At 56.2% G+C, this 22,674-nt stretch overlaps 7 protein-coding genes across 7 annotated transcripts in view; 6 read left to right on the top strand and 1 right to left on the bottom strand.

Annotated features, from left to right (window-relative positions):
- ISF_02081 (ankyrin repeat protein) overlaps positions 1–288 on the top strand; it is a gene marked incomplete at both ends in the record, with an annotated part of 786 nt that extends 498 nt beyond the window's left edge. Inside the window, one exon of the mRNA XM_018845688.1 lies at positions 97–288. Coding sequence (XP_018707411.1) covers positions 97–288 — 192 coding nt within the window. The remainder of the gene's footprint in view (positions 1–96) is intronic.
- Positions 289–3,257: 2,969 nt separating this feature from the next.
- On the top strand, positions 3,258–5,062 carry ISF_02082 (FHA domain containing protein; the record flags this gene model as incomplete). Its single annotated transcript, XM_018845689.1, has 3 exons — positions 3,258–4,267; positions 4,324–4,435; positions 4,493–5,062. The coding sequence occupies 3 exons, from the start codon at positions 3,258–3,260 to the stop codon at positions 5,060–5,062; spliced, it is 1,692 nt and encodes a 563-aa protein (XP_018707412.1).
- A 723-nt stretch (positions 5,063–5,785) lies between these two features.
- On the top strand, positions 5,786–7,580 carry ISF_02083 (mitochondrial processing peptidase alpha subunit; the record flags this gene model as incomplete). Its single annotated transcript, XM_018845690.1, has 2 exons — positions 5,786–5,941; positions 6,051–7,580. The coding sequence occupies 2 exons, from the start codon at positions 5,786–5,788 to the stop codon at positions 7,578–7,580; spliced, it is 1,686 nt and encodes a 561-aa protein (XP_018707413.1).
- A 372-nt stretch (positions 7,581–7,952) lies between these two features.
- ISF_02084 (hypothetical protein) lies at positions 7,953–10,655 on the bottom strand (the record flags this gene model as incomplete). Its single annotated transcript, XM_018845691.1, has 3 exons — positions 7,953–8,477; positions 8,528–10,390; positions 10,473–10,655. 3 exons carry the CDS (start codon positions 10,653–10,655, stop codon positions 7,953–7,955), a joined length of 2,571 nt encoding a protein of 856 aa, XP_018707414.1.
- Positions 10,656–11,578: 923 nt separating this feature from the next.
- ISF_02085 (Nucleic acid-binding, OB-fold-like protein) lies at positions 11,579–16,960 on the top strand (the record flags this gene model as incomplete). Its single annotated transcript, XM_018845692.1, has 2 exons — positions 11,579–11,953; positions 12,005–16,960. 2 exons carry the CDS (start codon positions 11,579–11,581, stop codon positions 16,958–16,960), a joined length of 5,331 nt encoding a protein of 1,776 aa, XP_018707415.1.
- Positions 16,961–18,639: 1,679 nt separating this feature from the next.
- Positions 18,640–21,562, top strand: ISF_02086 (Fungal transcriptional regulatory protein; the record flags this gene model as incomplete). The annotated part of the gene is made up of 8 exons (XM_018845693.1): positions 18,640–18,669; positions 18,782–19,302; positions 19,361–19,549; positions 19,599–19,737; positions 19,791–20,242; positions 20,298–20,865; positions 20,920–21,029; positions 21,079–21,562. The coding sequence occupies 8 exons, from the start codon at positions 18,640–18,642 to the stop codon at positions 21,560–21,562; spliced, it is 2,493 nt and encodes an 830-aa protein (XP_018707416.1).
- Positions 21,563–22,344: 782 nt separating this feature from the next.
- ISF_02087 (putative protein family UPF0390) lies at positions 22,345–22,599 on the top strand (the record flags this gene model as incomplete). The annotated part of the gene is made up of 1 exon (XM_018845694.1): positions 22,345–22,599. One exon carries the CDS (start codon positions 22,345–22,347, stop codon positions 22,597–22,599), a length of 255 nt encoding a protein of 84 aa, XP_018707417.1.
- Between the last annotated feature and the right edge of the window lie 75 nt (positions 22,600–22,674).

Raw genomic sequence — 22,674 nt, forward strand, 5'->3', positions numbered from 1 at the left:
CTGTTGCTGCGGCCGCCGGGACGCGGCGGGGGGGCCGACGTGCACGCCCTCGGGGGCTTGTACGGGGACGGCACGGCGCTGCACGCGGCGGCGGAGGCGGGCAGGGCGGACATCATCGAGATGCTGCTGGCGGCGGGCGCGGAGGTGAATGCGCGGAGTGCGAGGAGAGGACGGGCGCAGAGCGCGTTGCAGAGCGCGGTGGCGGCAGGGCACGAGGAGGCGGCGCGGGTGCTCCGGGAGAATGGCGCGACGGGCAAGTCTGGCGGCCGGTGTTTTCTGTTCCCATAACGTATGTTGCTGTGTTATTGAAACTCGACTATTTTCGAAGTCGGGCGTTTTGTGCTTCGTGTTGTAGCCGTGTGAGTGAGTAGTTTATCATGGAGGAGGCAGGTAATTCGACGTCTACGGCCGCCTGGCGCGCGAGGAAGTTAACTTTCTCCCGAACTTATCATTTTATCCTTTTTATCTTTCATGTTTCCTATATTTCCTATGTTTCGAAGAAATGCTTTCTTTCTTATGTCTTGTATTTCTTATGCTTTGTTGTATCTTCCGTGTCTTTTTCTCTCGTCTCTTCTACATCCTTTATACGTCCTTGTTGATCCCTGCCGTTATCACGGTTATATCCATAATCTTGGAAAGTGACAGTTTTTGCTCGACACGCAACATGAGTTGACTTCTCCCCAGCAAGCCAGAGAAGCGGAACTACACCGAGCATTTCGCGCGCCCTCTGTTGACTTATATCTAGGGCACCTCTTTCGGGAAGAAATAGCGCGGCGACATAGTACGGCTTAGGCAAAAATTGAGATATTTTCAGCTATTTTTGAACAAGCCAGGGCAGAGAGCAAACACCTCTGCAGATGAACTTGTTCCAGGGCAAGACATGGCTGTGGACTGATGCTAATTGTAGAGGCGGGAGTAGGCCGGGGCTATCAGGCATAGGCGATGGGGCCTGTGCGCCTGGAGCTGGGGAGAGCGTCGAGCTGTTTAGCTTAATTCGTGTGCTGTTCTCCTTTCAGTGTGCTTTGTTATAGTTGCTTCTTTGTATTAGGCTATTATAGTCTAGGCCATATCTAGTGCCGCAACTATCTGGAGCTAGATAGGTCGATAGGAATGCGGAAGCATCAAGCCATTGAGGGTTCAAGTTAGCGTGCGGCGCACGCGAGTCAATGCCGTGGGCTTGAGGCTGACGTTGAGTTGGGGACTGGAATGGAAACGGATTTGGAAGGGAAAAAGGGATAATAACCACAAGGCTGATGGAAAATGGGTGTCGAGAGTCGTGGTCAAGAGTTGTCAGTTAACAAGCAGGATGTACAGTCAACTACCGGCAAAGTTGCATGGATCACTCAGCAGGCGACAGCTCCTGGTGACCCGAGTCAGCCACCAAGAAGGCAGGCTGGCGCTACTGGAGACCCAAGACTTGTGGTCGTCGTCTTCATGCGGGCGCGGCACGTTTGCGGCGTCGCAGAGATGGCATGGGATGGGATGGGATGTCGTGCAGGGCGTCGGAGAGAGCTGGGACCTCGATGTTGTTGAGTCATTCGGGTGTCGATAGGCGCCCATCATGGCCACACGCACCGTGTCTGTGGGAGGTGAGCGGTCAAGTCATCAACTTGCCTATCAGCAGCCCGTTATTAGGCGAAACCAACAGCAGGCTGTGGTGGACATGTCACGTTTCTCAGTCAAGGTTGATCAGCCAAGCCAAGTGAGACGGCGAAAAAGACCCTGGACTGGGCTGCCAAGAAGATAAGGCAAGGGGAGGCAGAAAAGCGGAGTTATATTGTGTGTGCGATTAAGAAGCAGTTATAATGAAGACAACAATAACAATAAATGACGGCCGTCATGAAGATGCAGTGAGAACACGGGGCGAGACCGGGGCTCACATGTGCGGTGGCAGTTGCAATGCAAAGGTGTCCGAATTACAATGGAGGGAGAACCCTGTGTCCTCTGAGAAGTTAGCGCTGTCAGATGTCTCGGCTGCGAGCGGCGGCGCCGAGATGGGGTGCTGCATTAGCTGAATAGCGAACTGGTCAGTTAGCAGTGAAATCCCAGGGCCTAACGAAAACGCGAACCGAAAGAAAACCCCCATCAGACCCCGGTCATTTGAAAATTCCGTCGTGTTTTCCACTTTGGTCATTTTTTTCCTCGTCCCAACCCAGCATGCATAATCGGCGCATTGTTGCATGAGCCAGGGAGTACGTACAACATGTATCAAGTCATGAGCGCCCAGTGACAGTGCCCGTGGCTTCCAGTCAGTGGTGCTTAAGCGTAGCAGGGGACAAAGTCAAGTGACGAGGCCGACGCCACCGCCCAAACAGGCACCCCGCCAGAGGGTCTACTGTAGACACCCTGTAAATTGGTGCCCTCCAGCAGCCTTTTAGGTTGAGTTAGCGCTGGTCATGCCCGGTGGACGGCTGAACCCGGCCCACTGATTAGTACGCCCTGTGGCCGCCGCTACATAAGTCGGTTGCTAGAGTGGCCATTTCCTCTATTTTCGGCCGTTTGGTGATTAGAACTGCGCTAAACTGTCTCGCTCCAGCCGCTGTAGTTAACTACTTACCTATCTGCCTTCCATCCAGCCAAGCAGCCTCACAACTGCATTCGGCAGAGGTTCTCGTCCACATTCAAGTACTCTCAAGTACCACTATTCCCAGATTTCTCTTCTCTCTTCCTTTGCCCTCTCCCGTTTCCGTCTATTCAATCAATTCCTTCAACCCCCATTGACACAACTCCGTCCACGGACCAGAGTAACCCGCTGACACTGGCCTCTTGACACCCGTACCAGGCTGCCCTTTGTCCTTATCCCTTGTCCCTCGTGTCCCTTGTCCTCAGTACGGCAACCAAGCAGACGATATATCCTCCGCCGCCCTTGCCCCCTTCGGCTCATGTCATCAACTTCCCTTCACAGCGACATTTTCTCCTCTGCATTTTCGCCTTGCCTTGCATCCGATTTATTAGGTAGTACCTGGTTACCACTTGCAGCACCCCCGACACCAGGTACCAACAGCCGTTAGCCACCAGCACCTGAACCAAAGTACCGCTGAGTTGCTTGGCCATATCCACCGCCCACCTAACCGGCCCTTCACGCAAACACGACCGAGACCGAATCCTCCTCCTTCCTCTCCTCTAAACTCGCCTCATCTCACCCGCCGCCGCCGCGTTTGGTTCTGCGTTGGTTTGCGTCTCTACGCCCAACATCACCACCCTGCGCCTCCTTGTGTTTCCTCCCTTCATTACCGCGTTCGCCTCAGGCCGTCATAATGTTCACCCAGCCTGTCCAGCCGCCAGCCGCCGCGCCCCAGCCGTCCAACACAGTGTCACCCTCGCGCTCCTCCCGCCTGCGAGGCCTGAGTTACCTTCGAAATTACACCCAGAACCATATCCTCTCGCGCGACCCCTCGAACACCGGCGCCGCCACATCATCTTCCACCCCCGGCACCAACAATATCAGCACCGCTACCGGTGCCGCCACTGCCTCGAGGCAGTCGGCTGGCCTCACTCGTTCCGTCTCCTACACCCCCGGCGCCCTGACGAATCCACAGCCCGCATCAACCAGCACGAATCGCCTGTCGCTTGTTAGTTCCACTCCCGAGAACAGGACGGCTCGCCAGACCGCCACCTCGAATTCCATCTCCGAGTCCGCGACGCATTCCCAACTCCCACAACAAACCAACGGTACCACAACCGCCTCCAACAACGACCCTGCCGCTGCCACTACTTCTGCCGCTGCCGCTGCTGCTCCTGCCGCCATGCCAACATCAGCTGCCGACGGCGCTTCTTCCGCTGCCGGTTCCAGCTCGACCCCCGAATCTGCCCCCTCAATCCGTTTCTCCTCCTACTTTGATCAGCGCGCCTCACGGCCCTCCCTCAACTTCTCCCCCATCACCCGCACCCTGCCCACCGGCACAGAGGTCATCCGCGTCGGCCGCTACTCGGAGCGCGACAGTCAGCCACTCTCCAGCGTCTCTGGCAACCAGCCGTCGGCAGCCAATGTCGGCTTTAAGAGCAAGGTTGTCAGTCGACGGCACTGCGAATTTTGGCATGAAGACGGCAAGTGGTACGTCAAGGATGTCAAGAGTTCCTCTGGCACCTTTCTAAACCACATCCGCCTCAGCCCCCCTTCCCAGGAGAGCAAGGCCTTTGTGGTCAACGATGGTGATATTATCCAGCTGGGCATTGACTTCAAGGGCGGCGAAGAAATGATCTTCCGGTGCGTCAAGATGAGGCTTGAACTCAACCGTGGCTGGCAAAATAAGCCCAACACTTTCAAGTACGTAACTGCTCGCACACTGTCCATCTTTAATTTCGCCCCCTAACCTCATCTAGTGTCGCCGCTCACAAGCGCCTTCGAACTATGGCCTCCGCCAATGCCGCCGCTGGTGAGGCTTCCAGCTCCGTCTCGACCCAGGACTGCGTCATCTGCCTCAACTCGATTGCTGTACGTCATCTTCCAGCTGCCTTGTTTCTACCTGAGTAACTACTGACCAGACTCCAGCCGTGCCAATCGCTCTTTGTTGCACCCTGCTCGCATACTTGGCACTTCAAATGCGTCAAGGCACTTCTCATGGGGCCCCAATATCCCATCTTCATCTGCCCCAACTGCCGTGCCGGTGCCGACCTCGAAGCCGATGTCGAGGAGCCTGAGGAAGAGTGGGAAATGTTTGACGAACAAGAAAAGGAAGACAAGCTAGGCCCCATCGCTGAAGGCGAGGCATCGCCCGCCCCCGCTGAGGCATCGTCCTCCGACCCTGAAGTGGCCGATCCAGACCGCATGGATATCACTATAAGTGAGCCCACAGACACGCCAGAACCCTCGAATCCCACCGCCCATGCGACATCCGCGCCTCTGCCCATTCGGAACGCCTCGGCTACTCGCCGAAGCACACCCTCACCACCTCGTCCAGGAGCAGAAGGCCCGATCACACCGAGAAACGATGTCGGGCCCTGGGTACTTGACGGTCGCGCCGGTCGTGACGCGCCCCATGGCGTGCAAATGTCGAGCCTCGACGCCGCAGCAACAGAAATGGACTTGACCATCCACGTCGGCGACCACTCTGCACAATAGATATACCCAGAGGCTTCATACCTACCAACACTCATCATTATACTATTTGTCGCCAACGACGGGCTCACGAGTACATAGATTGCGAATTTCTTTATGTCAATTTGTTTGCACCCTGTTTCTCCTTTCTACATATTCCTGCCCATTGGGAGCTCTCAAGCCTGGTTTCCTGTTTCTATTGTGTGGCAAAATTCCCAGGCGTTGATTGTTTTTCGGAGCATTTTTGCATTTTCTGGGGGCATTTCTTCTATAACTTTTATACATGAACATGGGTCAAGGGCAGTATTTTAGCTGTAGTTTGTTATCCCAAGTATCCGTCGGCGAGGCAGTGCAGCACGAGTCGCATGAGGTGGTGGGGCTGCAGTTAATATATGAATGAAGAGCTTTTTCCTTTTCAACAAGAGAATGTAGATGATCAAAAGCTGCGCGTAAAATGTGACGGTTTCCCAATCCCACTTTCGAGTTCATCTGTCTTGTGTAATTAATTGATTTAATGTTCCGACGTGCATGCTACCTTGGAGAACCCTTCTTCCCCACGTACGCACGGTGACGTCGCCGGATCGGAGCCGCCGCAGCGAGTTGATCCGATATATCGCCGAGTCTAGTCAAATTTCCAGAACCACACCAAACCGACCAACCCCATGCCCGCTATAGTCAGACCTTTTGCCATTCACACATTAACACGCCCACTTGCATCTTCGGTCGCGCGACACCAAAACGATAACCATGCTGCGACAACTAGCTGCGCGGCTGCCTCTCGGCAACCGGGCCTCGATTGCCCCCAGAAGCAGCACTGCAGCCGCCACCGCTCTGCGCCGAACCACTGGCCTTTCCCTCCCTAAACGGACCATGGCGACAGTCTCCGTCGAGGGCATCCCCAAGGTACGCCCGCCTCCCCATGCCAACGACTTCCCTTCCTCCTTTTTCTCTCACCCATTCCTACCAAGTAGCGAGAACAACGGAACTGACCGCTTCCACCCAACCGTCTTAGGAACCCACCGACCTCGACCAGATCACGACCCTGCCCAACGGCCTGCGCGTCGCCTCCGAGGCTCTGCCCGGCTCCTTCGCCGGCGTCGGCGTGTACGTCGAGGGCGGCTCGCGCTTCGAGGACGCCTCCCTGCGGGGTGTCTCGCACATCATGGACCGGCTCGCCTTCAAGTCGACCGCCGCGCGGTCTGCCGACGCCATGCTCGAGCGCGTCGAGGCGCTCGGCGGCAACTTCCAGTGCGCGAGCTCCCGCGAGAGCATGATGTACCAGGCGGCCACCTTCAACGCGGCCGTCCCGCAGGCGGTCGAGCTGCTGGCCGATACTATCCGCGAGCCCCGGCTGACGGCCGAGGAGGTGGCGGAGCAGATCGAGACGGCGCGCTACGAGATCGCCGAGATTTGGGGCAAGCCGGAGCTGATCCTGCCGGAGCTGGTGCACACGGCCGCGTACAGGGACAACACGCTGGGCAACCCGCTGCTGTGCCCGGAGGAGCGCCTGGCTGAGATTGACCGCGACACGGTGCTGCGGTACAGGGAGCGCTTCTACCGCCCGGAGCGCATGGTGCTGGCGTTTGCGGGCGTCGAGCACGAGGTGGCCGTGGACCTAGCCCGCCAGTTTTTCGGCGACATGGCCACGACGGCGTCGGCTTCCTCGTCCCGCCGAGGTTCCGAATCCAGCATCGCCGCGTCTACTTCTTCCACGTCCTCCGCGAGCAGCAGCAGCGCAGCCGCCTCCTTTTCTACATCCGCCTCCTCCCACGCCGCCCACACCACCACATCCTACTCCCCTGCGTACCCTCCCTCGCGGTACACCGGCGGCTTCTTGACGCTGCCCGCGCAGCCTCCATCGCTGCACAAGACCAACTTCACGCACGTCCACCTCGCCTTCGAGGGCCTGCCCGTCGCCTCGCCCGACATCTATGCTCTCGCCACGCTGCAGACGCTCCTCGGCGGCGGCGGCTCCTTCTCCGCCGGCGGGCCCGGCAAGGGCATGTACTCGCGTCTCTACACCAACGTCCTCAACCAGCACGGCTGGGTCGAGTCCTGCGTCGCCTTCAACCACAGCTACACCGACTCAGGCCTCTTCGGCGTCTCCGCCTCGTGCCTCCCCGGCCACACCAGCGCCGTCCTCGACGTCGTCTGCCAGGAGCTGCGCGCCCTCCCCCTCGAGGCCGGCCTCTCCCGCCTCGGCGAGGCCGAGGTCGCCCGCGCCAAGAACCAGCTGCGCTCCAGCCTGCTGATGAACCTCGAGAGCCGCATGGTCGAGCTCGAGGACCTGGGTCGCAGCGTGCAGGTCCACGGCAAGAAGGTGCCCGTAAGGGAGATGTGCGCCAAGATCGAGGCGCTCACGGTGGCGGACCTGCGGCGCGTGGCGCGCGAGGTGCTCGGCGGCATGGCGGGCGGTGGTGGCAGCGGCGCGCCGACGGTGGTGCTGCAGGAGGCGCAGGCGTACGGGCTGACGAGCCACACCATGACGTGGGACCAGATCCAGGACCGCATCGACGGGTGGAAGCTGGGTCGCAAGCCGTGAGCCTCGCGTGCGTGTGAGGCGGTAACACTGTATAATAGAAGCGAGGGATGATGCCTGCGCATCGTTTGTACGATATCGACAACAGGGCATAGAGAACGGGCATGTATATGAACCTAGATCACTACTAGAAAAATCAACTCTAATTAGCAAAATTGAAACATGATGAATATGAGAACAGAGGTAGATGAGTTATCGTGATATTTGAAAAATTTATTCAGTAAAACTCCGCCCAACGCTAATATCAAAGACAATTCATCTAAAGACCCAGCCAGTGTGCCTGTCGAGCCCATCTAGTTCTTCTGGTGTATACCCCCGGCGACCCATTCCTCTCCATCTATTTCTCTATTCATCTCCATATATCCCTACTTCCGGTTACAACTTGGACCGCACCGCTTCCAATCTATACTTGACGTCCTTGAGCGCCTTGTTGCTCGGCTTCCAGTCGTCAAACTGCCGCAGCAGCTCCTCCGTCTCGGCGCTCAACTCCGTCTTGACAAAGTCCTCTTCGAGCAGCCCACGCATGATCCACGGCAGGACGTACGGATTGGCCGAGGCCAGGGCGGGCGCCGCACCGGTAGGCGTGGCCGTCGGCACGGTACGGTGCGCGACGTGGCACGGCGTCGGCTGCGGGACTGACGTTGTCTCCAGGGCGTGCGCAATGGCTAGGTCGTACACGGCGTCGTCATAGTACAGCCGCGAGTGGCCCTCGCCAGAGTACAGAGAGCCCGCGAGCGCGAGCGACAGCTCCCGCACCAGCCCGTGGTCGCTGACGCCTAGGTTACGCAGCTTGAGTGCGAAGCCGACCAGGTGCGCGATGAAGTCGGGCGCGTGGATGCGTCCGTCGATGAACACCGCACGGTAAATATACGGATGAGAGGCAGGTGAGTACACGGCAGACTAATTTGTTAGCGGAATGTTCGCAAAAACCGGCAACAAAGCAGACTCACTTCCATGGGAACAACCTGGTCGTCGATGCTTCCAATAAATGTTACGCGGGCGCCGTAGTCCAATACCCGTTTCAACGCTGCTTCAAAACGCTGCGAGTTGGCGCTCTGCGGGTTTCCAAAATCCCATAACTCAGCCGCCGAGCCCATCAGAAAACTTGACTTGTAGTCGGGGAACGGCCCCAGCGCAACGCCTGCCATGGCACACACGCCAATCTTGGCTTGGGTGATGATACCCAAGTCGATGAGCTTGTCTAGGAGGATCAGACTAACGGGCACGCCCTGCGAGTGGGAGGCCATGATGATCAGGTCGGCCTTGCGAATCTGGTCGATCCAGTTGAGGAGAAGCTTCCACAAGTTCTCCACACGATCGCCGATGCGACCCTCGCCCTCAAGTGCAACCTTTTCGATTTCGCAGTCTGGGCAGCCGTGAGCATCTGCCCATCGTCGAATGCCGTCGGCGCAAAGGCTGGCAAACCGCAGCGAGGTGCCAGTAGGTTGTCCCATCATAGGCCGGAGGTAAGTGGCAGGGAAGAGGCCGTGAACTCCAATAGCCAAAGCACGCTTTATTTTGGGAGGCTCCTGCACGCGGAAGACGTGGTTGGCGGGTGGCTGCGACGTGCGTAGAAGAAAGTTGGTGATTTGCTTTAATATGGAAGGATTGTCTTTCATCTGATATGTGCTGGCAAATGACGGCAGCAGCAGGTTCGGCGATTGCTTGGCTGAGGTTTCGCTTTCTGCTGCCGACTTGGATGAGATCTCTGTCTTGGTGGTGGATTTGCGACTCTCTGCATCAGATTGATCGGCTTTCCCGCTGCTCGGCTCCGGGAGATGAAGCTGACTGCTTGCTGGGGATGGCGGTATGGACTCATCCATAGAAACTGGCCTCGGACGCTTACTCTTACGCCATGTCGATTTCGAGTCTTTAGCTTTGCCTTTGTCTTTATTGTCAGGCTCGGCAGACACGTTGTTCTCCCTCATGGGAAGCGGGTGAGCCTCGGATCCTTCGCCAATGACTGCAATTTCCCCGGCCTCTTGCGCTGAAGGTTTGCCTTTTTGGACCGGTGTAGCTTTTGACCAGAATGCCCATGTCGAGCCAGCTTTTGGTGCTGGTTCTTGGGGTTGGGCTGCCTGCGCCGATGGCGGTGCTGCTGCAGGCGCATCCTCCATGACTACATCGACATCAGTCCCTTGGACATGGTCGGTCGGCTTCTTTTCCGAGTCGTCGGCCATGGCTTGGGGCGTTGGAGTATTCCACAGTCCAAACCACGATGTAGCCGGTTGCCGAGGTTCCGACTGGGCAGTCGGCGAGGTGATGATGATTTGCGCAGGTGGCGTAGATGGCCGAGCAGGCTCAGGCTGCTCAGGCTGCTCCTCCTGGACAGGTTCTACGGCTGCTGCGGGTGTCCTCGTGAGCCAACCCAGCCAGCCAGGTTGGGGTTTTGTGGGTGTCGCGGGCGGGATCTCTTGTGGAGGGTTGGTCGGCTCCGGCTCCGGCTCCGGCTTGGCAACGTCGCTGCTCGTTCCGTTTGGATTTGGAGTAGATTTATTATCGTCAACCTTTGCGGAGGATGTTATGACTTCGTTTTGTTTAGCTGCCGCTGCTTCCTGTACTAGCTCACTGTTTGGCGGGTTCGAGTCGGTCTGGGACATGGAGGCCTTTGCCTGGTCTGAGGCTGCCGCGGATTCGCCCAGCTTGCTGCGGATGCTGGCGGTGTCGTCGACGCTCCTCGACTCGAAGCGTGTCAGGTCGGCCTTTCTGGAGCGAAATGTGTCGCCGTGGATATTTTCTTTGGCTATCGAGATGGACGCTGCGGCTTTGGGTGGCCGCGGCCAGGATCCGTACCAGCTCTGAGATTTGCGAACCTATGTGGTGTAAGATAGGAGAGGGCGCTTGTCTGGAGGGTTGGATAGAACCGACTGTTTTTTGAGGCAAGAGATGAGATACGCTCTCTTGCGAATCGTTATTAGCCGGGAGATGTCGGGGCATGGGTCGGCTAGAGGGTGATGCGTCTTCCGAGGCGACAGCAGCGTGGGCGGGCCGTGGGCGACTATCTTGTGATTGCGTGGCGGAGGGCTGCTTTGCTGTGACGTCGTCGGGGTTTGGGCGGTGCCTTTTTCGCGGAGCCATGGTGAAGGCTACCGCATGGCCCGCAAGATTGAGATAAAAGTTAAATGGGATATATCTTGTAGAATCAAAACACGATCGAGAGTTGGCCGAGACGCCGCGTCTGGTGCAGGTGATTGTATTGTTGAGCGGGCAAACCATTGGCATGCAAGCCTATTGTCATCCGTGCCTGGCTGAAGTGCTGGAGGTGCTGAAGATGCACTGTAAAGTGGTGGGTGACGCCGTTTTAGCGGCCCCGCTTTGACGGTAAGTCACTGATCAGCAAGGCTGCAGCCACTCGCCATTGATCTGGCCAAGCCGCGTGGACTCGTGGTGAATTCCATACCTTTCGTTGGCTTGATTGATGACGGTGGCCAAGTTGTAATTCACATGTTTTCATGAGAGTTGGTAGCAAGAGACTCGACTTGTGGCAGTCTGGTGGCATGATGCGGGCGACTGCAGGCTCAACGAGCTCTGGCAAGACAGCACGAATACATTAATCTCTGCACGGCACGTGTATAAATTCAATGAAGTTCAGGTGGTATTGTTTTTTTTTTTTTTTTTTTTTGGTCACACTGTCTGCTTTGCCTCTGGTCATGCGTCAGAGCTGACTCAAAACGGCAGCAACGCGCCATACGGCTGATTCATTACTCTTTTGACACATGAACAACCTAACATAAATTCCTACACTTTCAAATCGGTTATTCATCCAAGTTTCCGCTTCATAGCACCTTACAGCTGTGTTCATGGATGCATATTCCCCATTGTAGATGTGATCCGTCTGCCAACGGATCAACCTCGGATCCACCGCAGGTCTTATCGCTTGGCTTATCGGATTCGCGGAAAAAAAAATTCGAGGGACGCAGTTAGCGCATCCACGATCAAGCGTAGGCCATCCAGCAATTGCGCAGACAACTCTGTCTTCGCTCTTGTAAATATCCGCCGCCATGAGCAATCTCAAGCGAAAGGATGCGCCTGGCGGCCATCCCCCTGCCAAATCCGCCAAGCAGTCCAAAGAGGCGAACCCATCCAAGACCGACAAGCCCAAATCCAAGCCCGCAGACGCAACGACAAAGGCTGTCGTCTCAAGACTCAAGGACGAGGAGCCTCTCTTTCCCCGAGGCGGCGCCAGCGTTCTCACTCCTCTCGAGCAGAAGCAGATCCAGTTGGAGGCCAAGGCTGATGCAGCGCGCGAGGAGGAATTTTCTACTGGCGGCAAACCCCAGAAGAAAAAGAAGAGAGCCACCGCTCTGAAAAAATCAGACAAGACCGAGTCCAAGTCTGAGGACGATCCTGTAAAAATCGAGAGTCTCAACTTCAAGGTACTTCTTACATGATGTTCCTTATTAAATTAACTCTGCTAACCCGCGCAGAAACTCGTCACAGGCTCCATCGTTCTCGGTCAAATCACACGCATAAACAGTCTCGCTCTTGAGGTCGCTCTACCCAACAACCTGACCGGTCATGTTTCCATTGTCGCCATATCCGAACAGCTTACAAAACGACTACAAGGCGACGCTCAAGACGAAGAAGACGACAAAAAGGATGGCGACTCCGACGAAGAAGGCGAGGACGTCGACCTAAAATCCCTGTTCGAGGTTGGCCAATTTGTTCGTGCCTACGTCGTATCTACAGTCGAAGGCGCCGCCGTCTCCGGAAAAGGGAAGCGAAAAATCGAGCTCTCTCTTCGCCCTACCGAAGCTAATACCGGCCTCACCAAGGACGATGTCGTGCCCCAGTGCACCGTCGCCGCCGCCGTTATCAGCGTCGAAGACCACGGGTGCATCATGGATCTTGGAATCGACGGACTCAGCGGCTTCCTTCCCAATGCCGAAATCGATGCCACATTTAACCGCCAACGCATACAAGAAGGCGCAGTATTCCTCTCCCAGGTTACCGCCAAAAAGGGCAGCGGCAAGGTCGCGCAGCTTACCCTCAAGCGGGACAAAATCGGCAACGTCAACAATCACCCTGCCGATGCTACAACCATTAACACATTCCTCCCCGGAACTGCTGTGACTGTCCTTGTCACGGGCAACAGCAGCAGAGGTGTCACTGGCAAGATTATGGGACATGTTGATGCCACGGCAGATCTTATTCATTCTGGAATTGGCCCCTTCGGTACCGACGTCGAAGCGAAATACAAAATCGGCTCCAAGCTCAAGGCCAGAATTATATGCAACTTTCCCACAGCAAAGGATCCCAAGTTGGGGATCACGCTGCTCCCGCACTTGACCGCTCTCACCAAGAAGCGCCCCGAGGGTCCCAAGCGTTCCAGCCTCCCACTACAAGTCCTTCCTATTGCTTCAACCATTGAACAGTGCACCGTACGTCATGTTGAAGCTGATATGGGCTTGTTTGTTGATCTCGGTGTCGCTGGCCTCTGCGGCTACGTCCACATTTCTCGGGTCAAGGATGGCAAGGTCGATGCCCTCTACGAGTCCAGTGGTCCTTACAAGGTTGGCTCAACACACAAGGGTCGCGTTGTTGGCTATAACGAAATGGACGGTGTTTTCCATATCTCATTCCAGAGGTCCGTCCTCGAACAAACCTATATCCGGCACGAAGACGTGCCTGTCGGCACCGTTTTGACTTGCGACATTGAAAAGCTGGTCATCAACGAAGATGGTGTCAACGGCCTTGTCCTTACCATCGCTAATGGTATCACTGGTTTTGTTCCTGAACGCCATCTTTCCGACATCAAACTGCAGCATCCAGAGAAGAAGTTCCGCCAAGGCATGAAGATTAAAGCCCGCGTGCTAAGCAATAACTTGGTCAAAAAGGCAATCCGTCTCACGCTCAAGAAGACCCTCGTCAACTCCGAAACTCCGATCATCGCAAAATACGACGATGTCAAGGTCGGCAGCCAAGCACTTGGCACCATCATTAAGCTAGAAAGAAACGGCGCCCGAATCCAGTTCTACGGCGAGCTACGTGGATTCCTGCCCATTTCCGAAATGAGCGAGGCTTATATTCGCGACCCCTCAGAGCACTTCCGCGTTGGACAAGTTGTCAGTGTCCATGTACTTGACGTCGACCCTGAGCAGAAGCGCTTGGTTGTGTCTTGTAAAGATCCTGGTGCATTTGGCCTCGAAAAGCAAACTGCACTCAAGAATTTGTCGCTCGGGGACATTGTCTCTGCCAAAGTAACGCAGAAGTCAGAGGATCAAGTCTTTGTCGAGCTTGAAGGCAGCCTCCTCAAGGCTATCCTCCCCGTCAGTCATCTTACCGACAAGTCTGCATCCAAGAACCAATTTGCTCTCAAGAAGGTGTCTGCCGGCCAGACTCTGTCCAACCTCGTCGTTATTGACAAGAACGACAGCCGCCGTTCCATTATCCTCACGCAAAAGCCCAGCCTGGTCAAGGCCGCTGCCGCAGGAAAGCTGCTCAAGTCTTTCGAGCAGGCCAAGACAGGCAAGGTGTTTGCTGGTTTTGTCAGAAATATTACGCCCACTGCAGTTTTCGTCCAATTTGCAGGCTCGCTTCACGCGCTTCTCCCGAAGGCACGTCTCGCGCCAGAGGCCCAAAGCCAACCCGATTTCGGTCTGCACAAGAACGACTCCATCGAAGTCCGTGTCGTGTCAACAATTCCTGAGCTCACCCGCATTATGGTCGCACCATCGTCGGCACCGGCCGATCAGGACGTTTCGGGCAAGAGTGAAGCGGCCAAGGCTGTTCCCGCTGATGGACTCGCTTTTGGCTCCATCACCAAGGCCAAGATTACTTCCGTCAAAGAAACACAACTGAATGTCCAGATTGTCGGTTCCGAAGTGCAGGGTCGCATTGATGTTTCCAACGTTTTTGGCCGCTGGGATGACATTGCTGACCCCAAGCATCCTCTCGCCCCCTTCCACAAAGGCCAGGTACTACGCGTCAAGGTTATCGGCGTGCATGATGCAAAGGATCACCGTTTCTTGCCTATTTCTCACAGATCCGCCCATTCCATCCTGGAGCTTACTACACGTCGAAGTGACCTAGACGCCACAACACCCAACGAACTCACATTCGACTCTCTGAAGGTTGGACAGACCCATATTGCCTTTGTTAACAATATTGCACAACAACATCTCTGGGTTAATTTGTCTCCCTCTATTCGAGGCCGAATCTCTGCCATGGAAGCCTCCGATGATGTGTCTCAGCTGAACGATTTGGGAGGCAACTTTCCTCCTGGCTCTGCTCTCAAGGCCCGCATCACATCTATCAACACCGAGAACAACCACCTTGACCTGTCTGCCCGCTCTGCATCGTCTAAGGACATTGTTACCTGGGATTCCATTAAAGTCAACATGGTTCTTCCAGGAAAGATTACCAAGGTCAATGAGAGGCAGATCCTTGTCAAGCTTAGCGAGTCGGTCTCTGGGCCCGTCCACCTGCCTGACATGGCCGACAACTTTGACGAGGTCAACACTACCCAGTACCGCAAGGGTGCTATCGTCCGAGTCGCTGTAGTTGGTGTTGACAAGAGCAACAAGAGACTGCGCCTTTCTACTAGACCATCCCGCATCATGAGCTCCACCCTACCCGTCAAAGATAAGGAAATCAGCGATATTGCCGAACTTTCCGCTGGCAATATTGTCAGAGGATTCGTCAAGAATGTTGCAGACAAGGGACTTTTTGTTCTATTGGGCGGTCAGGTATCTGCGCTGGTCAAGATTTCGAACCTTTCGGATCGGTACTTGAAGGAGTGGAAAGATCAGTTTCAGGTCGACCAGGTGGTCAAGGGTCGCATCATCTCGATTGACAATGCTACCAAGCAAATGGAATTGAGTCTCAAGTCGTCTGTCGTCGACGAAGACTACACACCACCTATTATGTACAAGGACATTTCCGTGGGCCAGGTTGTAACTGGCAAGGTCCGCAAGGTCGAGGAGTTTGGCGCTTTCATCCTCGTCGATAACTCGGCTAATGTTAGCGGTCTTTGCCATCGCAGTCAGATGGCCGAAAACCCTGTGGGGGATGCAACCAAGCTCTATAAGGAAGGTGATGTTGTCAAGGCCAAGGTCCTGGAGGTGGATGTTGGGAAGCGCAGAATCAGCTTTGGCCTGAAGCCCAGCCTGTTTGAGGATGAGGATACGGATATGGACTCTGGTTCTGAGCAAGGCGCTGCTCTTGACGACGACAGCGACGATGAGTTGGACCAGGGCGCTCTTCTGAAGCTCATTCAGGCTCAGGCTGATGATAACGAAGATGACGACGAGGATGAGAGTGAAGATGACGGCGATGATGATGATGAAGCCGACGACGACGAAGACTCTGAGATGGAGGATGCTCCCAGTGGCGCTGGCCTGGGTGGTGGCAAATCTGCCTGGACGGCGGATCCTTTCGCCGAATCAGGATCTGAATCTGAGGGCGAAGAGCCCATTAAGAAAGCCGACAAGACCAAGAAACGCAAGAAGAACGAGATTGAAGTCGACAAGACCGCCGAACTCGATACCAATGGCCCTCAGACCTCAAGCGACTACGAGCGTCTACTCCTGGGCCAGCTTGACTCCTCGGAACTGTGGATTGCCTACATGGCCTTCCAGATGCAAGTGAGCGAGCTGCCCAAGGCGCGCGAGGTGGCCGAGCGTGCGATCCGGACCATCAACATCCGCGAGGAGACGGAAAAGCTCAACGTTTGGGTCGCGTACCTCAACCTGGAGGTGGCGTACGGAACCAAGGCGACGGTCGAGGAGGTCTTCAAGCGAGCGTGCCAGTACAACGACCCGCAAGAGGTGCACGAGCGACTAGCTAGCATCTACATCCAGTCAGACAAGGCCAAGGAGGCCGAAGTGCTGTTCGAGGCCATGGTCAAGAAGTTTGGCGCCAAGGCGCCGAGCGTGTGGACCAACTACGCACACTTCCTACACGCCACGCGCGGGGAGCCGGAGCGCGCACGCGCGCTGCTGCCGCGGGCCACGCAGCAGCTCGGCTCGGCGCGCACGGCGACCGTCATGTCGCGGTTCGCCGCGCTCGAGTTCCACTCTGCGCACGGCGAGCCGGAGCGTGGCCGCACCATGTTCGCGGGCCTGCTCGACACGTGGCCGAAGAAGGGCGACCTGTGGAACCAGCTGCTGGACCTGGAGATGGGCGTCGTCGAGGGCGGCAGCGGCGGCGGTGACCGGACGGCGGTGCGGGACGTGTTCGAGCGGAGGACGCGCGTCCGCGGTCTCAAGCCGCAGCAGGCTGAGAAGTGGTTCCGCCGGTGGACGGCGTTTGAGGAGGCGGCGGATCCCAAGGGCGGCAAGGCCAAGGTTACGGCCAAGGCGCACGAGTGGGCAGCGGCGTTCAAGGCGCGCAAGGAGGCGGCGGCGGCGGCGGCGGCGGAGGATGAGGAGATGGAGGAGTAGAGGGGGGAGACATACACTGATGTACATGAAAATGGTTTTTTTGTTGGTTTCAACTCTTTTTGCATTGTTGTTTCATATATGTTCTTCATGGGTAGGAAAAGTGCGCCTCTTAATGAGCTTGAATATTACTACATGACTATATTTGCGTTGCGTTCATCTTGTTGCGCCTTGGTGTCATCGTAGTGGTTCGTCCCTGGATGAAGTAGGAAAGTCGAGGACGTTAGCGCGCTGAACAATGGTTACAAAATTACGAGGATTTTTTACTGCAAGTTGAATATCGACGTATTCAGATCCAGTCAAGATTTTGTAGTCGTTGATTGATTCCTCTCCTCCACAGCCAGCCAGCACGCTGTCGTGCAGCCGTCTAGGGTAACTGCCCACAGAAGAAGCATCCTGGCTTGGCGGGACATGTGGAGTTGCGACCGGGCCAGCGTCGATTTAGGCCAGAGATTATCTGCGAACTCCTAGATCGAACAGTCTGCAGCAAGATGGAGTCTTGGGACTTGTATCTCTTGCTTGATCTTGATTTGGGAGCTGCACTGTCACTACATGGTGTCTGAAACCGATTGTTATTAGGGTAGGTAGGATGTTCGGCCCATCGCGGACCTCGGCGCACGTGTAAGAGAATGAATAGAGTTTTGGCAAGATACGGCTGGGTTGGGCGGAAATCTACTTTCCGCCATGTGGTCGGATCTCATGTTTCACAGAGTAATGCTCCCCCTTTGACGATTTATTATTAAGCTGTTATCGTTCAACCGGAGCCACATCTGTCGGGCGTTTGGGGGTGGCTCCATCTTTGGTAGCACACGATCACGGGCGACGGATGGGTAGGCAGGTCGATACAGCTCTTAGAAGTTTATCTTTGTCCTGCGGGCCATCGTCAAGCTGTCGCTGAAGTCTATAACTAGACACAGTATCGTTAACCTGTGTCGTCCGGCTCTTGACCTACACGGGTCTGGCTGACTATCGTGATATCCCAGAAATGCATTCTTCTCATCTGAGACACGAGGCCGGAAAGATCGGGCGACCGCCCCGTCAGCAATGGACTGTCGGGAGTTGACTGGCTTGGCCGAGGCGGCCGGAGTCTTGGGCGGGATTGTCGCAAGTATGGTTGGTGGTCCTGGGGGCGCACGCCATCGGGACGCCGTTGACACACGATTGATAATTGACTGAGCTCATTAGCACGGCATATGGCGTCTGCAAGTCGTGTTCCGGTCCGTCGATCACGTCGTCGTAGCGATTTGGCCCTTTGCGCCTTTGCAAGACGCGAGCACGTCACCGACAGCAGGTCTAGCGTAGTGGATCGGACCCTCGGTCCCGCTGGCGCCGGCGCTCCGTGAGTGGCTGGAATTTGCAACGGGCTGGTTCAGAGGGAAAAGTTACAGGGCTCAAGACCGCTGGAGAAGGTGAAGATGGAAAGTGAATTTATAGTGCACTTTGCACCTGTAAACCGTCCACACGTCCACCGTCAGCCCGCTGTAAATCCCGGCCTTACGCACTGCAATGTTGCAACTTTGTCGATACCGTCAGTCGCCCAGAGCAGCTGCCAATCTGGGCGGGCCGAAAAGGCTGTTTGGCATCTCGAACCCCAGACCATCTTTTACTTTTCATTTTTCCATCTTGCATCGTGAATATCGTCCTATCTAGTTTTACTTCGCGCCGCACCCTGGCCGGTCATCATGGGCTGTCGAGTCTGTCGCGCGCGCAAGGTAAGCAGGCTTCTGCAAACAGACACCACCTACCGGCACCCACAGTAACCACGATAACCTACATCAACAACAACATACTAATCGTTCGTTCTCGTCTTCGCCCACCAAACAGGTCAAGTGCGATGGCCGCCCCAACGGCTGCCGCAACTGCGAGCGCCTTCAGCTAGACTGCGTCGCCGACGACGGCACGCCCGCCGCCGCGGCCGTCGTCAAGCGCGCCTCGTCGGCGGCGGCCTCGGCTGTCGCTCTCAAGAAGATCCGCACGTACCGCTCCTGCAACGCCTGCCGCCTCTCCAAGACCAAGTGCGACGGCGACCGCCCCAAGTGCGGACGCTGCATCGCCAAGACGGTCGAGTGCGTCTACGACGGCGGCGCCGCCCCGCGCTGGACGCGCAACCTCGACCGCCCCTCGCTTGCTGGCGGCGCAGATGCTGTGAATGCTGACGGCAGCGGCGGCGGCGGCGGCGGCCTGCTGCCCACCGTCGAAAAGGAGCGTTCCGCGTTCCTCGCTGGTGAGAGGCGCATGCCGCCGCGTCAGGATGACACGCCCGCCCACTCTGACACCGGAGGGGAGGGATCGCAGAGCGGCCAGGAGGGAAAGTCGACTGTATCAATCCCAGAAGGGCAGTCTTGGTATGCCTCTCTGTTTTGCCGTCGATATCTTACCAGGAAATCAACTAACTTGACATAGGCTTGTCTCTCCCAAACTCCCCAGCGGCCGCAATCTGCGTCGCGTTGTTGAGCAGTACTTTGCAAATATACATCCCCTGCGGTGCTTTGCCTTTGTCCACAAGCCCACGTTTATGCGGCAGCTCGATAATGGTCTGACCACGGACGACGAGTCTGCGCTGTTACACATTGTCTGCGCCCACGGGGCCAAGTAAGCGTTCCGGCTCAGAATGTATTGCTGAGATGGTAACATGTTCCAGATTCCACGCTCTGAGCGTCGTTGGCAATCACGCAACCAAAACCAGCTTAATCTCGGCTGCTGGAAAACACTGGGCCAAGCGTGCCGAGTATCTGCTGCTCGCCAACAACTTTGGCATAATTTCTGTGCAGCGTCTAATGGTGAGCATCATCATGAAGAAAGAAAAATCTTGTAATCATACTAAACCGGGCAGACCGTCATTTTACTACACGAATATCACTTCCGCCAGGGCGAATACTCCCAAGCCCTGATGATGAGCGGGCTGGCTGTGCGCATGGCCCACGCCCTCAAAATTAATTCGGAGCATTCCCCCGACATCATGTGTTCCGATGCCACTGAGGCTGCCCCATCTGTGGTCTCTCGCGAGAGTCGCCGTCGACTCATGTGGGCATGCTACATCCTCGATGCCTGGGCGGGCAGCGGGATCGATCAATTGACCTTGCTGCGTGAGAATGACATCAAGATTCAGCTGCCCTGCAACGAGAGAAACTTTGGTCTCCGGATTGCGTCCGTCACCGAAACCCTCGGAGTCGGCCATGTGCTGCAGTTTCTGCCTCCGTCGGTGGTGCCGCGCCGACCAGCCGAGAACATGGGCATAATGGCCTACTACATCCGCATCGTGACTCTCTGGAAGAAGATTGTTCGGTATGTGTAGCTGGTCAGATGAGAAAGGGCATACTTGCTAACCTCAAGTGTCTAGATACGTCAACAGGCTGGATTCGCGCCTCGATGTTAGCCCACCGCCCTGGCAGCCCGACTCTGATTTTGCTGCTCTGGATGCCGATTTACGGCTGTGGCGCAGGGAACTTCCCGATTTTGTCGAGTATTCGGCTGAGACGATTTATGCGCGTCTGGACTCCAACCAACTCGGCGCGCTCGTTCTCATCCATTGCACCTATCACCACAATTACTTGGAGCTGTACAAGCTCTCCATGCCCGATCTGTTCAAGCTCTCCAAGCCCTTGTCGATCCCACCAGAGCACCAGGATTTCTTCCATGCAGCGCAGGCCGACTGCTATCACCATGCCCAGCAGATTGCCGACATACTGGCCGAGGCGGCCGACCACGGTGTCAGACTGCTCTCGGACAGTCTGCTACCGTACTTTGTCTACGACAGCAGTAGGGTGATGCTCTACTACGTGGCACGCCTGCTCGACCCTCATAGGCTCGACGCGCAAGACAAGGTGCGCGATGCAATCAACGCAGTGGAGAGCAATAATCGCGTGCTGCGGATGATGGTAGCGCTGTTCCCGATTGCGCAATTACTGGTACGTGCCCCGACGTTTGACTCAGGTGAATCACTTTGAATTAACAAGCGCCAGTCCACCACAATCGAGAGATGGCTGTTTAAGCTGAAACAGGCGACAAACAGGGAGGATCTCGTGAGCAGACTGCAGTCGGAAACGCGCATCGACATTCCCGGCGCTGTATTGTGAGTGAGCTGAAAAAATGGCGCAATGAGAGAGCACACCACTAATCAGGTTCACCGCAAGGCCCAACAGCCCTCCCAGCAGCCCGCAAGACAACAGCGACCTTACGCTGCCGTCCATCTCGCTGCACTCGCTCGCGGCGCGCCCCGACCTCGTCGGTGCCCGGCGTGCCGCCGCCGCCCCCGAGCGACCGCCGGTGTCCGCGCCGGGCCTGAGCTGGAGCGTGCCGACGGCGTCGCCCGCCAGCTCCGCGTCGTGGGACCACATGAACGCGGCGCACGGGCTCGCGGGCCTGAGCAGCCAGGACGCGGCGGCGGTGCCACGGTCGGGGCTGCAGCACGAGCGCCCCGTGGCGATGCCTGCACCACCCCCGCGACGATCCGCGCCCACGGCGCCGATGTACGAGGCGCTTGACCTCGACGACCTGCAGAACTTTTTGTCCTGGGACATGTACGGCGTCCGCGAGATGGGAGACCCTATTACGGACGACGGTGCGGACGACTTGGGGATGCAGGCGTGGGCTGGCGCCATCTAATTTTGCTGGCTAATGTCGTGCTCCCATGTAAGACAGATGGCGACGATGGGCCGGCCGATGGCACCATTTTCGCGGGTGGAGCCCGACTAGCCGAGCGAGGGCGGACCCTCGCGCGGGTCGTCGCTTATAACGAAGTGAACGTATTTCATGATGGATGGTTGTTTTGTTTTGAAGGTGAAGATATAAGTCTTGGAAAGAATGTGGTTGGGTTATGTGATGTGTGACGTCCGAGGAGATGCTGCCGCAGGTGGTGGCAGAGGTGGTGGTATATCAACGTCGACCAGAGGGTGCAGTGGGCATTATATGCGACAATACGTCGCATTTCTGGCCGAGTTGTAAAGGGGAGCGTACTTGAATGTTTCTTTTTTTCCGTCTAGTTACTGTTCGTTCGAGTTTTCTTGTCGAGTTCCAAGTCAATCGTGGTGGTCACCATTCGGGTATACAGAACATGGGCTTAGGCGAGTGCAATACATATCGCTAGATTGCTGCTTTGAAAAATCATAACTCGGGAATTGACTACTATAACTGCCTAAGATCTCTGATTTTCTTTTCTGTACCTATGTTTATCAAAGATCCTGATATCACCGTCCGTGGTCGTTGTAAGTTGCACCAGTACGAGTACTGATTGGTGGGGTCTGACAGCAGCCCCGCAAAAACCTTTTCATTACCAAGCTCGAACTTTTTTTTCACCATCTTCAACCTCGACCATCATCGCCCTCCAAAACCCCACGAAGCCTTCATACTCACCCGACAAACTCGACGAACAAACAAAAACCGACACCATGGCCCAGGGAACCATCAAAATCTCTGGCAAGCCCAAGGCCGCCAAAGCAGTGCACTCGAAGCGCCAGGCCTCCAAGATCACAAAGGCCGGCAGCAAGCAGTCCAAGGACAAGCTCAACAAGAAGTTCACCTCGGGCCTGACGGCCAAGACGGAGGCGCTGCTCGGCGAGCGCGCAGGACATTTGGAGCTCATCGGCAAGGGGAAGAAGGGCAAGAAGCTGACGCAAAAAGGCGGTTCCAAGAAGTTCGGCTAGCCGCATGGCGCTTCACCGTATTTTTTTTTTGCGAGGCATCAGCATGGCGTTTTTGGGCATCTTCTTTTTCATTGT

This window comes from Cordyceps fumosorosea (assembly GCF_001636725.1).
Source record: "Cordyceps fumosorosea ARSEF 2679 chromosome Unknown scaffold_3, whole genome shotgun sequence".
NCBI classification, from domain to species: Eukaryota; Fungi; Ascomycota; class Sordariomycetes; order Hypocreales; family Cordycipitaceae; genus Cordyceps; species Cordyceps fumosorosea.